Here is a 16,828-nt window from a genome sequence, read left to right as displayed (position 1 = left end):
AACTCACGCAACTTCTCTTTTCCATCATACAAAACGATTTTGTAAATTTTTTTGATGTTTTCTGGTGTTACAGCCTCATTTGGACGTCCACTGCGTTATGCGTCGTCGGTGTCTCTAAGACCACTTTTCAAGTCAACAAACCATCGAACCATCGATTTATTGTTGTTTCTGATGGAGCGGAGTCCCCATTACACTTTTCAAACCGTTGCTTTGTTTAAACGATATTTTTTCCGATCAAGAAGCAGAGCAAAATTAAAACACGAAATTCTTTTTGATCCATTGTTTTGAAAATAACAAAAGTAGCGTCACTCTTAGCACAAAAATTTTAACAGCTGTCATTTGAAAGTTAGTACTAACTGAAAAATAGGTGAATGCAATAAATCTAGTGCCATCTAAGTGTTAGGCCCGTGACTTTCAGCCCATGCGTTATTGTATGCCTTCTGGGAAAAAGAAAATATGCTGCTGTATGTAGACTTAAGTCCTTCACTATATATAATTTTACAGCACTTCATTATTTCTAGCAGAAAACGTGAAATTAGTCACAATTTTCGGCAACGATATGCAAAATAAAAATTCTTTTCGATATTTTCTTATATGTATGTTTGTAAAAGCCAGCAGCACGTAAAAAATTCTACCTATCTGTGCTGGCCTACTCAGCATGCAATGTAATACCTCCTTACATAGCTTTATACGGTAACTTCAGTTGCAATTACCAAATCACGAAGAAAAAACAGACTAAACTTATTCAATAACGAAATACACGAAAATAATATAATATATGTAAATGTAAACAGAAGCAGTGTAAATATGTATGTGCTTACCTAAGGGATCCACTCGCAAAATTATTTCTGTTTCCACCGCATTGATTACATAGAGCGATAAAAAGATCAAAATCTCTGCTTTTGAATAATTCATTATACTCTCGGCTGAGTATGGGCACCGAAATCACTTGAAAACATTGGTGTCTATTTTTCGGTGATATTACCTCAAGTAGAGTTTTTTTTATGGTCGCATGTAAATACATGTATTGAAACCGTTTAAGTACATACATACTAATCCATTTACACAAACGACATCACTGCAAATATGAAGGGTGGTGGTTTGTACCGCCCTGAGTTGAGTTTAAAGATTCTCATTCCAAAAACGTTGTTATAGTTTTTAATCATGATTCAATAAGAGAAGGTTTGCTCAGTAAGCACCTTTCTCGTTGCCTCTTGACTACTCGACACCCTTAGCAAGACGCTGGATTTCTAACTCTAGAAATTTTGAGTAAAAGTGAACGAAAAGTAAAATTTGTAGAAAAAAAAAGAGATTTAATTATTTACAATTCCTTTAAACACACTGTCTTTATGTGAGGGTAAGTCCTCACTGATCCTTGAATGTGGAAGCATTGGTAAAAGAGGCTGCGGCCTCGTTTTATAGGAGACGAGCCCTTCCTTGCTATGGGACAACACACCATCAAGCAGGAGCTTAGGAGTGAAGAACTAAGGCTAAGAGAGATTAACTTGCACCAAACTTAGGGGACTACACTAGGTGAAATCCTTATTGAGGAGGGTACAACCAAAAGAAATCTAGCAAACTCATAGCCCTCCCAAGGAATGAACTGAGAATGCTCAGGGGCATTCTCACAGGCCAGATTGCGCACTCATCTACACAGGAGACTCCAATACACCTTCCCCCCTTCATCTCCTACAAAACTGCCAAAATTATGCTAAAAATTTGGAATATCAAAATTACAAACTTTATTTTTTCACTGTATAGGAAAGACGACAAAATATTGGTTGGAGTACTGAACATGCAGCCAAATGGGATTAGTGAAGACCGATGTGAGTAACACATGCAATGAAACGAATGTTAGGGGTACTTTGGAACACCTACTTTGCCATTACCCTGCTCTCTACAGGATTCGACTCATCCTTGAAGGATATTGCTGATAAAAAGCTAAACGGTTTGTTAAAGCTCGCGAGGACGTGCATTATGAATTACACAAAATGATATCTGCGACTCAGGATATGTACATGGCACTGGAAATACAATGAACCCTAGGGTCTATGTGAGATCTTTTTACAAATCAGTCAGCACTACCTAACCTAATTTTCTCCATGGAGACTCCTATACTCCTTTTCCTGGATTGCAACGCTATATGGCGTAGAAGGCTGAGACATCTCCGCCCATTACAGCCAGAAGAAAGACACATACGCTCAGTTCAACACAGCTCTATCATAAGTTTAACAAGGGAACTGGGTTTGGATGAGATACTGTAATGAGTACTGAGCATAAAAAAAAATTAGGTCGAAGTGCAAACCTCAAATTACATCTAATCTCAACTAATTATTTCCACTTTCTCCACTCTTCTTAAATGCAACCTTTTCTAAGGGAGTGTCAAAACTCGAATGTCACAAGTGAGCAAACCTTTGATAATTGAATCATGATTATTAATAATTAACACATACTTCAATAGAGATGACACTAAGTATGTATGCTACTAGGTTAAAATATATGTATGTATAACAACACTTCGATCTACCCAACGTGTTGACCAACCTCATGAATAGCCAAAAAACCACTTCAAGAATAGTTGAGTCCTATAAATCCAGTCTGAACTATGTCGGTAGACATATTATCCTGATGCTAACATGGATTCCGGGACACGTGGGTATCGCGGGCAAGAAGATCTCTGATTCTTTAGCTAGGGTGGGCTCTGAGGCCAACTTCCTTGGCCCGGAACCCGTTCTGCCACTCCTTTCTGAAGCCATCAAAGCCCCGATTAGCAAGCGGTTTACTTTAACCCACAAGCGAGCTTGACAGGCTGGGCTGCAGATGAACAAAACTGATTTACCTGTCATGTCCGACCGACTGTCGCAGATCTTCGTGTCATTAAGCAGAACGGACTGCCGACAGCTGATTGGACAGATGACGGGCGAAGCACAGCATATGACGAGCAGAATAAGACGGCGGACCCCTTTTTGTGCATCTGCGCGGCCATCGCTCGAATCAGCCTTGAGGTCTTGGGCACTGATGTGTAAAGAAGCGCCCACCTCGGTTCCTTGGCACCACAAGATCTACTCAGATTTGTTTGGAGGTCGGGGATATTTAAAGCAAATTAAAAAAGGAACAAAAACAAAAAAAAATTAGTATTAACCAAAGCTGTCTGAATGATATGCAAATAGGAAGCTGAAGGTAGTTTAACTCCTCATTAAACCGAGGCAATCATGGACCACAATTTCAATGGCAAGATGCACAAACTTCTCCAGTGCTCTTAACTCATATCAAATAAAAGTCTTGTCAATGAAATCACAACTCAAACTCTTGAAGCCCCTCGGAGATTACTAATGATTTTCATCTGATTCATTAAAAACAAAGATCTGATTCGGCTTAAAAAAGCTTGCCAAAAGACCAAAACTCCCTTTGTTAAAGCTGTCAATATTGTAGCAGAGTTCTCACAACCATTTATTATATATTTTGATACACCTTGGATTGTAACGGGTCCTCACATACAACAAGCAAACAAGTTACACAACAGTAGCGCCTGTGCCACCCCTTTGAGGTCTGAAAATTGCGCTTTCTACAGTGATAAGGAATTCGAATTCGGGTTGGGTTGTCATTAAGAAGTGGGTTAAGTGTGGGAAATAAATATAAGTTTATAACGTTGGAAGTGTGCAATGATGATAGATTACCAGGTTTTACCTTCAGCTATGGTGAAAAATGAAGTAGAGCGTTTTTTCGAAATAAAAGAAGACTACTAGATGAACCAACCTTTATACCATACTATTATATATTATATTATTTTGTATTGTTTTTCTTCGACATGCTGTTGTTTTTAAGGTTACCATAAAAATTTAGCATAGCAACCCCTCCAATACGCTCAAGTAAAAAAACCTCACAAAGAGACACTCAGACTATAACCCACCTGGATGCTTGTTAAAAAAAATAAAAAGAAGAAGGGTGTGGTCACTTATAATTTTGTACAAATTACGTCAACCAATCAGCTGACCCCTTTAAATTCGCTGAGGGCCAGTTAACGGTGAGATCTAAGCCAACCTTTGAAATTTTATCACCATGGGACAAATGCGATTTACATGACGAACTGAAGATGCACGTTCTTACTAACGTTGTTTTATACGGAGCTGTTCACTTAGATCTTTTAGAAAACTGAATAAATCTCCTCTGAATATAAATTCAATAAATACAGTTAGTTGTAAGCTATTGTAATACAGGCTGCTTTAGTGCAGCCTGACAGTCACTAAAGACTCCGATCTGTGTCCCGCTCCATCTCCTCTCAATTATCCATTCTGCTACTTTCAGAATGGCAAAAATTTCCGTTAGGAAAGCAGTTGTCATTCCTCTCATATCGTAATGATACTTATTACTAAACGATAGTACCATCCGGTTCCAGCACCTACTTCATTCTTAGACCCATCGGTAAAGAAAATATCCATCAAACCTCTTTGAATGCACTCTAGATTACTCCATATTTTACATCACATTTTCTTCCAAATGAAACTATGGGTATAAGGTCGTCTTAGGTGTCAAAAACAATGGATACTGCTCAGATAGCAACTTAAAGATTTCTCTGTGTCCCCATGATCCGTCTTCCTGCCAGAGACCATATTTACGCGGCCTTCACATTGCTTTTGTTGCTTCCTGTTGCATCTTAAGATTCAAGGGGAGCAAATTAAGCATAGTGTTTAGGGCATCGCTGGAGGTTGTACTCATGGCACCCGTAATGCATAAATATACACTTCTTTGCAGCCTGGATAGTTGCCGAAGTATGGACTTAACCATAGTCCGTGTTCACCAAACCACAGAAGCATAAATAAAGATTGGTCTGATAAGTGCTGTGTATATCTACCAGACCACAGCAGGTTTCAGACCCCAGATTTGCCAAAGGCTCTACGGCATTGTTGAATGATACGTTCTAGATGCTTATAGACATTATTTACCAGAAGTTGGCTATACTTATATGACATCATATCCAAAACATAACCGATTTCGATACATTCGATTTTAAAAAATATTTACAAAAAAAATTTGTTTCTACGTCCGTTAACGAGTATTTTTGAATGTTAGTTCAAGGGTAAAATTTTATCCGTTTTTAGTTAAAGGGTACGTCAGTAAATAAAAATAATCAATGCAATTTTAATCAAGCCTTAGCAGCTAAAAATTACTGCTTCGTAAAGTTTTAAATTTACGATTTTACACATCGTTAAAAATGTTAATTATTTGCAAATAATCCAAAAACTAGAGTGTATTTTTAGCTATCCAAAAAGGTATATTATTCTAAGAATAATGTAACTGAAGGGACTCAACAGGTAGTCCGCCATTACGAAACATCGATTCCACGCACTTTTCTTAGGTACCTTGCATAATTTAAACAGTTGCAAAGGCCGGGCGAAAAAAAGTATTGGCGGTTGGGAGGGCCGTTTATGTATGCATGCGTCATATTTGATTTTGAAATAAAACTCCTGCAAAAATAAATATGTAGTTTATTTACTAACTAGGAAAATCCCGTCTTACGGCGGAGTCAAACCAAAAGAAAAAAAATTCTACCAAAAAAAATATTGAACAGATACTCCCACTTCTATTAAAGTCCATATGAATCTTCTAATTTGTGGCAGGAAAATTATCCATAGTCATGTGCACCCGTGGTGAAAACCTTTTTAACCCTTTAGGGACGAAGCCACTCGTCGGGCGAGCATCGCTGAGGATGAGAGTTGGAGAGTGCGCAGTAAAGAAAATAAATACGTTGAACGTTATAAAAACTAAGGCTTTTTATTTAACACAATAAACATTTTTCATAAAATCAAAAAATAATTATAAGCAAACTCTTATCACTGCTAATGTTGAAATGCCTGAGTGGATGCCTAACTGCACGGATTTCACTTCCACTTGACGAAGTAATGCCGTCATCTTCCGTCTTATCAGATTCAAAGTAATATTCGTCAGAACTGTCACTATCTAACGTATCATCCCTATATCGCTTAGCCATCGTGCGTAGGATAAAATATATAAAAAACCTGCTGGTTCCTCTGGCAGGGACACTGAGAGACTAAATTGAAAAACTGAAATTCGTTCTGACTCTACCGTCGTCTCATATCTTAAGTTTACATTATAAGGAAAATTAGATTTCATCGCTAATGGCCCCTAATGTCTTTGAATGAAATCGTGACTCTTTTACTATACCTATGCGTATGTTATCGCTCAGAACAACAGACGTCGCGAGCCTTGCAGCTACGAACTAATTTGGGTGGCTATATGGCGACACACGTCCCCAAAGGGTTAAAGGTGTGCTATTTAGCAGACCGTTATCAGCCGATGAACTGACGTCACTTGGGACGTGCTTACAAAAAAACTGAGATTGTGTTGATGATATACGAAAAAAAATCAGAACAGCTTTCACTGATGTTGCTTCGTTGCTATTTGAACAAACGACTGATTAGAAGACTATGTGAATTTGTGTGAAATGATTGTGCGGAATTCGGATGAATCTCCCAAGTGACGGGGCAGCCGAAGTTCCCCTCACAAACTTCTTTTTCACCATAGTAAAGAGCAAATCTGGTAAATCCATCATCCTTGAAGTGCACCCAATATAGTTTAAAACAATATAATTACATAAGTTTCCATTATATGTGAGGAGCAGCAGGACGCTTATATTTTATGTATTACTTAAAAAATTCTCTGGTATTAGATTTAAGCAAATCGAAATATTGTCAAAGCATCCAGGATGCGTAGAAACAAATTTATGCTCATAAGCTACATTTTTTCGCATATATACAAATGTACCATATAAATGAATATATGATTGTACATTTGTCGTATGCTTGCTTAGTGCATGGCGAAGGCAAATCTGCATGGCACCACTGTGCAAACTACATTTTTTTTATGCGGTAGAATTAAGAAAAAATTGCAGTCGATTTGAGTAAAATGCGGTAGATTTTCATTTATTCAACAAAACAAAAAAATATATATAGGAATAATAACAGAGGAATTCAGTTTTTATACTATATGGTTTTACTACAAAAGATTTTTCTCTGGCTAGAAAGGGGTTTGAAATGTATTTGACAAAACGTCAATTCCATTCCCAAATTTATATTTCTGCGCAAAAATAATTAAGTCACAAGGAGATGCATATGTATATATGCATGTACAGGTGTATAAATCATTCCCAGCTCTTGTGGGGGTAGGTGCGTTTGCTGGCGTTTGTACAATTAGTGCTACGTTCTTTTTTCATCAAGTGCAGATTTTGTTCTTTTTAGCAGAGGTGGTACTGCCACTGGGCGAAGTGCTGGGAAATTTAAATGTTTATTTAAAAATAAATATAACATAAATTTATGAATTAACCTTTTTACCAATTTATGCATCTATAAACGCACCGCCAAAAACCTACTGGAAACTATGTTTAGTAGCTAGAATGCTAGAATACAGGACTACTTCATCCCAGGTTCAAACCGTCAGCACAGAAAATAAGAGAACCAAATGAAGAGGAAGAGTAGATGAGAGGAAGAATAAGCGAGGGTAAGTGAAAAGTCAAGAATGAAAGTATAAATCATGCACGCACACATTTGCACACAAAGCTTGGCTCATTTTCAGTACTGACGTCACTCAAATGTCAAATTCGTCAAAAATAAAGTAGCAGTTTGCGGATGGCGCCACCTTGGTGCGCCCTATAAAGTGGATTTCGACCTGGATATGAAGGTGCTGTCAGACATGGTTTTGTAGTACTAAGATTACTACTTTGAACAAAAGTTACCAAACAAAAAAACAAGAAATTTTGCATACTAAAATGCGTTCCCACGACAGTCGGTTCTGCAAACGTTACAGGAACAACCCAGTTTTATATCCAGCCAACGACTGCCACGTATGCTACTACAACAACAACTAAAATGCGGTAAATGTGGTAGATTGTGAAATTTAAAAAAGTGTACAGTAAATTTACCGCATATGCGGTAGAAATCTGCGCACGGCATGGCACTTGCTTCGCTGTGTCGCATCATAACTTTTTGCACGAGCAAAATTCATCTTCGCTCACTTCTACAACTAGGCGTGATGATTTGCCTTTCCTCTTGTTATCACCCGACCGACCGCATCAATGTGAATATTTAGCAAAAATTTACTTACTCATTTCTGCAAAACATTTGCATATTACATTTGTGCTTCTAATATTGGATGTGCAACTCATTGGAAATGGAATAAGAAAAAAATCATCAAAATATTCTTCCATTCTGAAACAAAACAGATTTTTGGAATGAGTTCTCCTTTTAAAACTTGATTTAAAGTGGTAATATGAAGTCTTTATCGAAATGCAAGCAATTACATAAAACTGGGCGTGGCATCGCCCATTTTTATTTTCCTTGAGTCCTATTCTTTTTTTGGGTTCATCCCTTTCACCCAATTTGAGAAATTCAGCTTTTTTGTAACAGATATCACGTTTGGTTTTTGTAAACTATCGATATATGAGTGGTGCGCGTGGTTATTGACCCATTTATAGAGAGTATTATGTCCACCAAGTTTCATTGTATTATCTAATTTTTTTTTCGGGTTGCTCAAGTGTGCAAGGTGAATTTGAATATGGCCTACAGTTGAAAAACAAAAATTAGGAAGAACCTCTCCAAGCCGTTCTAAACCAAACGAGGCTTTAAACAACTCATGTTTTCGCATACGTCAGAAGTGAGATTATGATAGTACACCTTTTCAAAGCATATAAGAAACATTAAATTAAAAAAAAAAAAATTAAAATTAAATAGAAATAGAAAAATTAAAAAATAAAAAAAAAATAAATAGAAAAATTTAATAAAAAAAAATAGAAAAAAAATTAAACAAAAATTGGGAAAAAAACAAAAAGTAAGAAATTCAGGAAAACGAAATTAAATTAAAAAATGAAATGAATGAAATGAAAAAAAAATTATAAAATCAGCCTCAGTAAGTTATTTCTATCAAGGGCAAAAATAAATAAAATGAAAAAAAAACGTAAAGAACATTACAAAAAAGTTAAAAAAAAGAATTAAAAAAAATAAATTAAAAAACTTATAAAATTATCCTCAGTAAGTTATTATATTTCTATCAAATCAAAAAAAAAAAAAAATAAAAACAAAATGAAAAAAAAGAAAATAAAAAATGTAAAACAAAAACGAATTTAAAAAAATAAATAATAAAAAAAAAATTGAAAAAAAAATTTAAAACAAATTTGGAAAAAATGAAAATAAAAAAAATGGAAAAAAAATTAAAAAAACAATTAATACAAAATTTAATTTAAAAAAAAATTTAATTGCAAAAAAACAAAAAAATAAATAAATAAAATATTATAAAAGCAGCCTCAGTAAGTTATATCTATCAAGGGCAAAAATAAATAGAATTAAAAAAAAAATAAAAAAAACATTAGAAAAAAATTAAAAAAATAAATTAAAAAATAAGTTATTTCTATCAAGAGCAAAAATAAATAGAATTAAAACAAAAATAAAAAAAAACATTAGAAAAAAATTAAAAAAATAAATTAAAAAATATATAAAATTATCCTCTGTAAGTTATTATATTTCTATCAAAGGCAAAAAAATAAAAATAAATAAAAACAAAATGAAAAAATAAATAAATAAAAAACGTAAAACAAAATTAAAAAAATAAATAAAAAAAATTGGAAAAATATTAAAAAACAATTAGTGCAACATTTAATTACAAAAAAAAAAAAATAAAATATTATAAAAGCCGCCTAAGTAAGTTATTTATATTAAGGGCAAAAATAAAAAAAACACATTAGAAAAAAATTAAAAAAAAGAATTAAAAAAATAAATAAAAAAATTATAAAATTAGCCTCAGTAAGTTATTTCTATCAAGAGCATGTAGTGAGCAAATTCACTTGGACTTCACCAATCTCACGCTCTCCAAGATCGCCCCATAAGCCTAAGTTATATAATATAAATTGCTTAATGTTTCAATTTAAAACACAATAAAAAAGTTATAACTGTGGTGAAAAATTTTGTCTAACTAGAAAGGAACATAAACACCATCAACTATGTCAGTCTTGAGATCAGGCGAGGAAAACTATCGCCAACAGGCCCCCACAAGAATCTCACCTCACCAAACGCTTCAGAAGCGTAGACGATAACGAATGAAAATTAGCGAAGGATAGGAGTATTCGAGAAAACTTGTCAACACAAGATAAGACGAGTAGTACGGAAGAAAATGTTATTTGACAACTCGCTTCAAATAAGCTCATGAACGAGCGGCTTCTTTATAAATACGATCGGGAAATCGGATAAATTATTACGGTTGCTTGTTTATTATGAATGTCCACCAATTAGAAATTGCTAGAAAGTAAAGTTGTGAGAGTAATTTCGACTGCCACCGCATAAGGGATTCGGCAGCAGAAATGTGACACCTCATTTCGCACTCATTCTTACACACTTCCAATCAATCGTTGTTCAGGCGGCAACGAACTAGCAAATAAACCACTGTCACATACCCCTATTACGTCAGCAAATCAGCTTTCTTTAAAATCTCAGAGAGCCTGTTAAAGGTCTGAAGTTGGCCACACCTTCTCGATTCGCTCCATGATCTACATGGAAAATCCAAACATGGCGGCGCCTATTGCAAATTCACGCATTTAGAAAAAGCATCAAATCACCCACTATATGTAGATGTGTTTGTTTCGCCAAATGCTCGTAGCGCAAGACCTGCTTGTATCATATTTCCAAAGTGTGGCAAAGCCGCTTGTAATTTGATAATTTATAAAATTTTTAGAAAATTCTGTATTCATATTGATTGTATGTTATGATTTGCAAAGTGTATTAAGAAAACTGAAATCAATACCTGACTTGCGCTTATTGAATAGGCAAAACGTAAACAGACAATATACAAAGTAGTGCAAAATCAATCATCCAATTTTGTTTTTGAATAATTAATTTACTAAATAAAAACAAAAGATTTTGAGTGATGGAAGTCTTTATTTGAAACTTCAACGCTCCGCTTATATGAGAACAAAATACGAAACAATTACTAAGTAAAAAAATGATTAGAGTAATGAAAAATCTTTATTTTGACCTCCATTGCTTGTCTTTTTGTTAAGTCCACAAAGATTGATTAGTACTCTTCATTTGATGAAAGCGCCTGTAACATTGGATTGGATGTCTTCTTTTGGAATTAGAATACTCAATTTCACTACATAGATTCCAAGTGCCGAGCGCAGAAGCGGAATCAGAGAAGTCGGTCTGGCTGGCACATACTAGGTATGTATGTGATGGGAAGGCTCTTGCAATTCTAAGCTGAGCACTAAACCAAACTAACTCATTAATATTAAGAACTGTAGCATGGCACAAAGCGCTTGGAGCTTTTTTTCGTTTGGGTGAACATTTTTTATAAACTTGTACATACATACATACATATAAATCTAATATCTTGGCAAATAGGTTGCTGCAATGCCAAACTGCTGTCAAGTCAAATAAACGTAACGAAAGAAAATATGTCACACATTGATTTTAAATTGTCTAATACACTTCCTTTATATTTATTCTTTATAAAACCGAACGGGGGAATTTATATCCCATACCGCCCAGGGCATTTTCAGCCAAGCACGGCTGCTTCGGTGTGCATGACAACAAATACAAAGTGGCACTCAAGTCCTACATTAAAATTCCGAATGAATAATTTCTTCAATTGGTTTTCCTTTTTTTCACTTGAAGCAACTTAAATATGAACGTATGATCATTTTTGTAGAGTTTTTCAACAGGTAATAAAAATATTGTGAAAGAAGCATCTAAAAGAAACTCCACGAAAAAATAAATGTGAAAGTAATGAAAATTAATTTGGATGTTTGTTAGGTTTACAATTTTTGTTTTATTGACTGAAGTAGTTTTGAAAAATATTTCTTATTTTTATTATTTTGTGCATATTCAAATAAAATTACGCTACGGAATAAAAACAGTTATTGTCTTGTTGTTTGTTTGTTGAAGTAGAAGAAGTAGGTGATGTCATAATATGCAACATGGCAATCTGAATGATATGTCAAATTGGGCGTCAAGCATCATAAATCATCGAGAGAAGCAAAGAGATGGCATCATAAGTGGATTGAGTTAGTCTGCATGTCATGATGGGTGGGGGGGGCCTGTCATGCTAGGGCTATTACATCCGGAGCGAGTTGTTTAAAGGGTCACTGATGGTAATCTGGAAAAATCAGCAGCGACTTATTGGCAATTATCCATGTCATGCAGCTGCTTACATGACGTCAGGTATCGGTTTCCAGCTGGGTGTTTAGTGAAGCATATATACGTGCATATACAAATATGTATGTCTGCATGTATGCATGCCTCGCCCTAGAGTAAGATTGTGATAGTCACTAACAATTCCGATTTGCTACTACACTATTGGCCTCGGGAGACGGTCCAGCATGCTTGACTGAGCTTTGTGTGTGTTAGTGCAGTCGGGTGTCGTCCTGTCACACATACTTGTTGTCGGCTTTTGAATGATGAAAATCAAAAATTTTAGATATTAGCGTCAATCAGCCGACACGCACACATATAAAGTTCTTGTCAAACAATGCTTGACCGTCACCAGAGGCCATATCTTTAATTGAATATATATATATATATATATATATATATATATATATATATATATATATATATATATATATATATATATATACATATAGCTCCTCCTCCTATTTGTAGTGTGCGTCTTGATGTTGTTCCACAAATGGAGAGACCTACAGTTTCAAGCCGACTCCAAACGGAAATATTTTTATGAGAAGCTTTTTCATGGCAGAAATACACTCGGAGGTTTGCCATTGCCTGCCGAGGGGCGGCCGCTATTAGAAAAATGTTTTTCTTGATTTTGGTATTCGAACCTACGTTCTCTCTGTGAATTCCGAATGGTAGTCACGCACCAACCCACGACTTCCGCGGCCGCCTTCAATTGAATTGGGTCAATATTTATCTGCTTGTTGTTGTTGTAGCAGTAACTTTGCCCTGTCACTGTAGTGTAATCACCGGTCGTCTTCGTCTAGCTCATCTAACGGTAGGCCCAGGAAACTTGCTGTTTCGATAGGTTGGGTCCAGAGGGAGAGGGGTGTCAGATAAGTAGGTTGGATAGGGCATGTGAAAAGGTGGTTAGTTTCGTGCGGGATGCCTTCACATGCCGGACATATGTATGTATGTTTAGTATGTCGGGGTCGATTCTGGATAGGTAGGAGCTTAACTTTCTTCAGTATCCAGAACGTCATTAAAGCTCGTACATATAATATAGATAACGGAAATTATTTCCAAAAGCTAGAAACTCCAACAAAAATACACATCCATATTTATCTGCTAATCACAGTTGCTTCACCGCTCTCTACATGAAGCAACGATTACTTGATAACTCGATAACTGCACATTTAGCGTTTGCAAGCGTTATTTTCGTCGGTAGCACGTTTTTTTTCCTTTTGAACGGCTTATTTTAAATTCAAATTAATTTGTCGAGCATTTCTATCGTAATTTAATTTCACTGTGAAACGGTCTTTAGTTTTCACTAAGACACTTAATTTAATGGAGCATTAATTAGAAAACGAACCTTGCAGGCCACTCGTATTGCAATCGTAAAAAAATTTATTATTTTTCGAAATTTATTTAAATTTATTTTCGTTCATTTCACAGAAAATGCTTGTACTACGTTTAACGGCACTCGTTGCGTTTTGAATATTCCATGAATAGCCGATGACGAGTCGCAAACGCGTTGCATGCAGACGACAATTGAATTGCATGTGAATTTGCAGGCGAAACGATTAACTTAAAAATAAATGTGTGAAGGGCTTAAGTATGCAGGACAAAACGGTCGACATCACTTCTTACTAAGTAAATTAAAGAGAATGCTAACCACCCCACGCAAAGTTCTAGCAATGCTCAAGAAATATGGGAAATCTCGTGTTAGTTACACATACATACATACATAAGTCATGTAATTTCAACAAACATACATTGGTATTTAGGGGAAACCCTTCATAACAAACCAATCCGATTTCAAATGTTATCTGCAGCGAAAATTCAAAGTACGAGTTTAAAGACCGATTTATTAAGTGTATAATGTATTTTTTATATTGCATTATTAGAACTTCACTTTAGCCGTTATTCATGAACAACAATTAAAATCACCACACCACACCACACCACACCACAACTATCCCATTCGTACAAAAAGTTCCAGCAGTGGATAGGTAATATACATATCTACGTGCATATGTATGTACAAACAAAACTATGCACAGTCACTGACACCTAGGCGGCAACTTCTTAAGCGGAGCTATGCCAGGGCGATTGCTGGCCCCGTATAATTTACTTGCATAACTAAATATGGCTCCGTCGTTTGCATGCTTGAACGTGCCGTTGATTCAAAAAAACAAATACACCAAGGCGGCAGTCAGTTTTTTTAATATATTTCGTTTTTTTAATATATTTCGTACGTTGCATTTCACTGGTGCCTATGCAGGCACGATTAGACTACAGTGACAAGGATCACAATAACGAAAACTAACATATACACGTGCTCATTTACTCGACGTCGTATTTCTCTCGTTGATGTTTAATCTGAAATAAGCAATTAAACTTTTCTACTGCTGCCTTCTACATTGTTCGTTGAAAATTCTCAACACGCAACCTATTTGTAGTTGCCCCGATTTTCTACTGAAGCATCGTGGCGCAACGATACGATTTTCAGACGGAAAATACTTGAATACTTAGGGAAATTCTCCATATGGGGACATTCGCTCTTCACTGCTTAAAATCCTTTTTGTTGGTTACTCAATCAAGAGAATTGAGAGAGAGGAAAATTGTATTAAAATTCGCCTTCACATAAGTGGGCACAAGGTATACACACAAAACAGCAGAAGTGTTGTTCCTGTGACACTCTTATACGTATTTGTGTAGGTAAGCATATGCCGTTTATTCGCGAATGCGTATTTACAAATCTTGGCTAGAACAACCCACCAGCAAAGGAATTAGCCGCTGAAAAAAAGTAAGCAATAGAAGATTTCGTATTAAAATCAAATTTTTTTGTTTTTGTTATTTTTAAAAAATGTTGAAATTAAATTTATATGAATCGTTAATCCAAAAACCCTAACTTTTGCAGCGACGGCAACAATTGCTGTCGCTTTTATAGTTGCCTGTACTGACGCTACGTATTGATTGAAAGCAGCTTCGAGTGAGGTGATATAAAAAAAGAGTTATCAAAAACGTTTGATGAAACAAATAAAATTCTAAGAAAAATTATTCAAATGGCAATAATTATAATTGTAGTGAGGGCCTAATAGGTGTCATCGAGAAAAAGCTTTTAAAATGAGTAAAGGTTGATACCAAAAAAATTGTTTGGTTTTTGGCAAAAAGAAAAACAAAGAAATACGCAAAAGTAAGTTCATATAAACAAAATAATAAAAAACGATTTGTTCATTTAAACTTAAAATGAGTTTCTATAGTTTTAATATTGAATTTAATATTATATTCTTAAATAAAGCAAGCAAGGAAATCCTCTATTTAGTTGTCCGATCTGACTAATATTCAATACAGACATTCACACCTTATTTGATACAGATACGATTTTTTTGTAAAATGTTCTATATTTCATAATATTTTGCGAAAATGGAAAAACAGAGTATGCAGATATTTTATTTGTTTTATTTTATTTCATTTCTCAACGTAAAATACAAAAAAGTGTCCACGTCGCAGTTAAAAAAAGAGGTAAGGTACTTAGTACTTTTTTGGGTATCCTTCATTATCAATAATACCTTAAAGTTTACGTGGCATGAAGTCAATGAGTTTAGTTGTGTATTCTGGACTAATTTGGTTCCATTCTTCAAGTATCGCCTTTTTAAGATCAGATTTGTGATAGATGTCTATTTTCTTATATTTGTCTTCAAAGCCGACCATAAATTTTCGATGGCGTTCAAATCCGGTGCTTGTGCAGGAGTTTCAACAATGTGGGAACATTTTTATATAATATAATATTAAACATGATTGTATTAGTTGTGGCTGTGCTTAGAGTCGTTATCTTGATAAAAGCAAAAGTAAAAAGAAAGTAGGTTCGAATCTCGGTGAAACACCAAAATTAAGAAAAACATTTTTTTAATAGCAGTCGCCCCTCGGCAGGCAATGGCAAACCTCAGAGTATTATTGCCATGAAAAAGCGTCTGATAAAAATATCTGCAGTTCGCATTGGCCTCGCGGCCAAAATGCATCTAGTCTTGCCCTAAAATCTAAAATTTATTCATTTATAGTATTTATTAAGCCAAAAAATATAAAAGATTCTTATAGGCTAAGAAGACATATTTTAAGGTTAATGGCATCAAAAAAAAAGAAAGTACAAAAAAATTTTTATAAAAAATAGTCAAAGAATTAAATAGGCGCTCCTTTGAACATGAAAAATCTATCCCAATCAATTTACAAATTTTATTAAACTCAATAAGGGTTCTAGTAATAAAAGCATTTCGAATAAAGCTAGATTTTATGCGACCAACATAGAAAATCTCCGAACTACGAAGAGCTCTGGCCGGAATATTAAAGAAAATCCTCTCAAGAAGTACGGTAAAAATTAACTGCGATTATCAAACCATTCTCAATTAACTTCATTCAATGGGATTTACCGAAAAATTGGGAGCCTGGGTGCCTCACGAGCTCAACGAAAAAAACAAAGAAAATCGCCTTCAAATTTCTTCTCAGCATCTCGCCCGCCATCGAGCAATGGGCGGTTATTAACAGCGCTTTTTGTGCCGAATCGTCACGGAAGATTAGAAATAGTGCCTATACATCAATATGAAGTAAAGAAAGGAATGGGTTGCTCCAAGAGATCGCTAAAGCCGAGACTCAAACCTGAT

The 16,828-nt window shown here is 35.1% G+C and overlaps 1 protein-coding gene across 3 annotated transcripts in view; it reads right to left on the bottom strand.

Moving 5' to 3' along the window:
• Positions 1-16,828, bottom strand: part of LOC129252905 (uncharacterized) — an 81,785-nt gene that overhangs the window by 28,931 nt on the left and 36,026 nt on the right. The window contains exons 1-2 of one of the 3 annotated variants that reach the window (XM_054891061.1): positions 14,498-14,576; positions 822-1,078 (exon numbers count right to left, since the gene is read on the bottom strand). The exons of 1 other annotated variant lie outside the window; for it this stretch is intronic. In XM_054891061.1, the coding sequence (XP_054747036.1) occupies positions 822-915 (94 nt within the window). In that variant the 5' untranslated portion in view covers positions 916-1,078; positions 14,498-14,576. Of the gene's footprint in view, positions 1-821; positions 1,106-14,497; positions 14,577-16,828 lie in introns of those variants that run through there. One more of the 3 variants, XM_054891060.1, reaches the window with a different exon arrangement.

The sequence above is a fragment of the Anastrepha obliqua genome, chromosome 1 (assembly GCF_027943255.1).
Source record: "Anastrepha obliqua isolate idAnaObli1 chromosome 1, idAnaObli1_1.0, whole genome shotgun sequence".
In the NCBI taxonomy this organism is placed as follows: domain Eukaryota; kingdom Metazoa; phylum Arthropoda; class Insecta; order Diptera; family Tephritidae; genus Anastrepha; species Anastrepha obliqua.
Note: the sequence above shows the minus strand (reverse complement) of the source record. Positions and strands in the feature narration are given on the sequence as shown.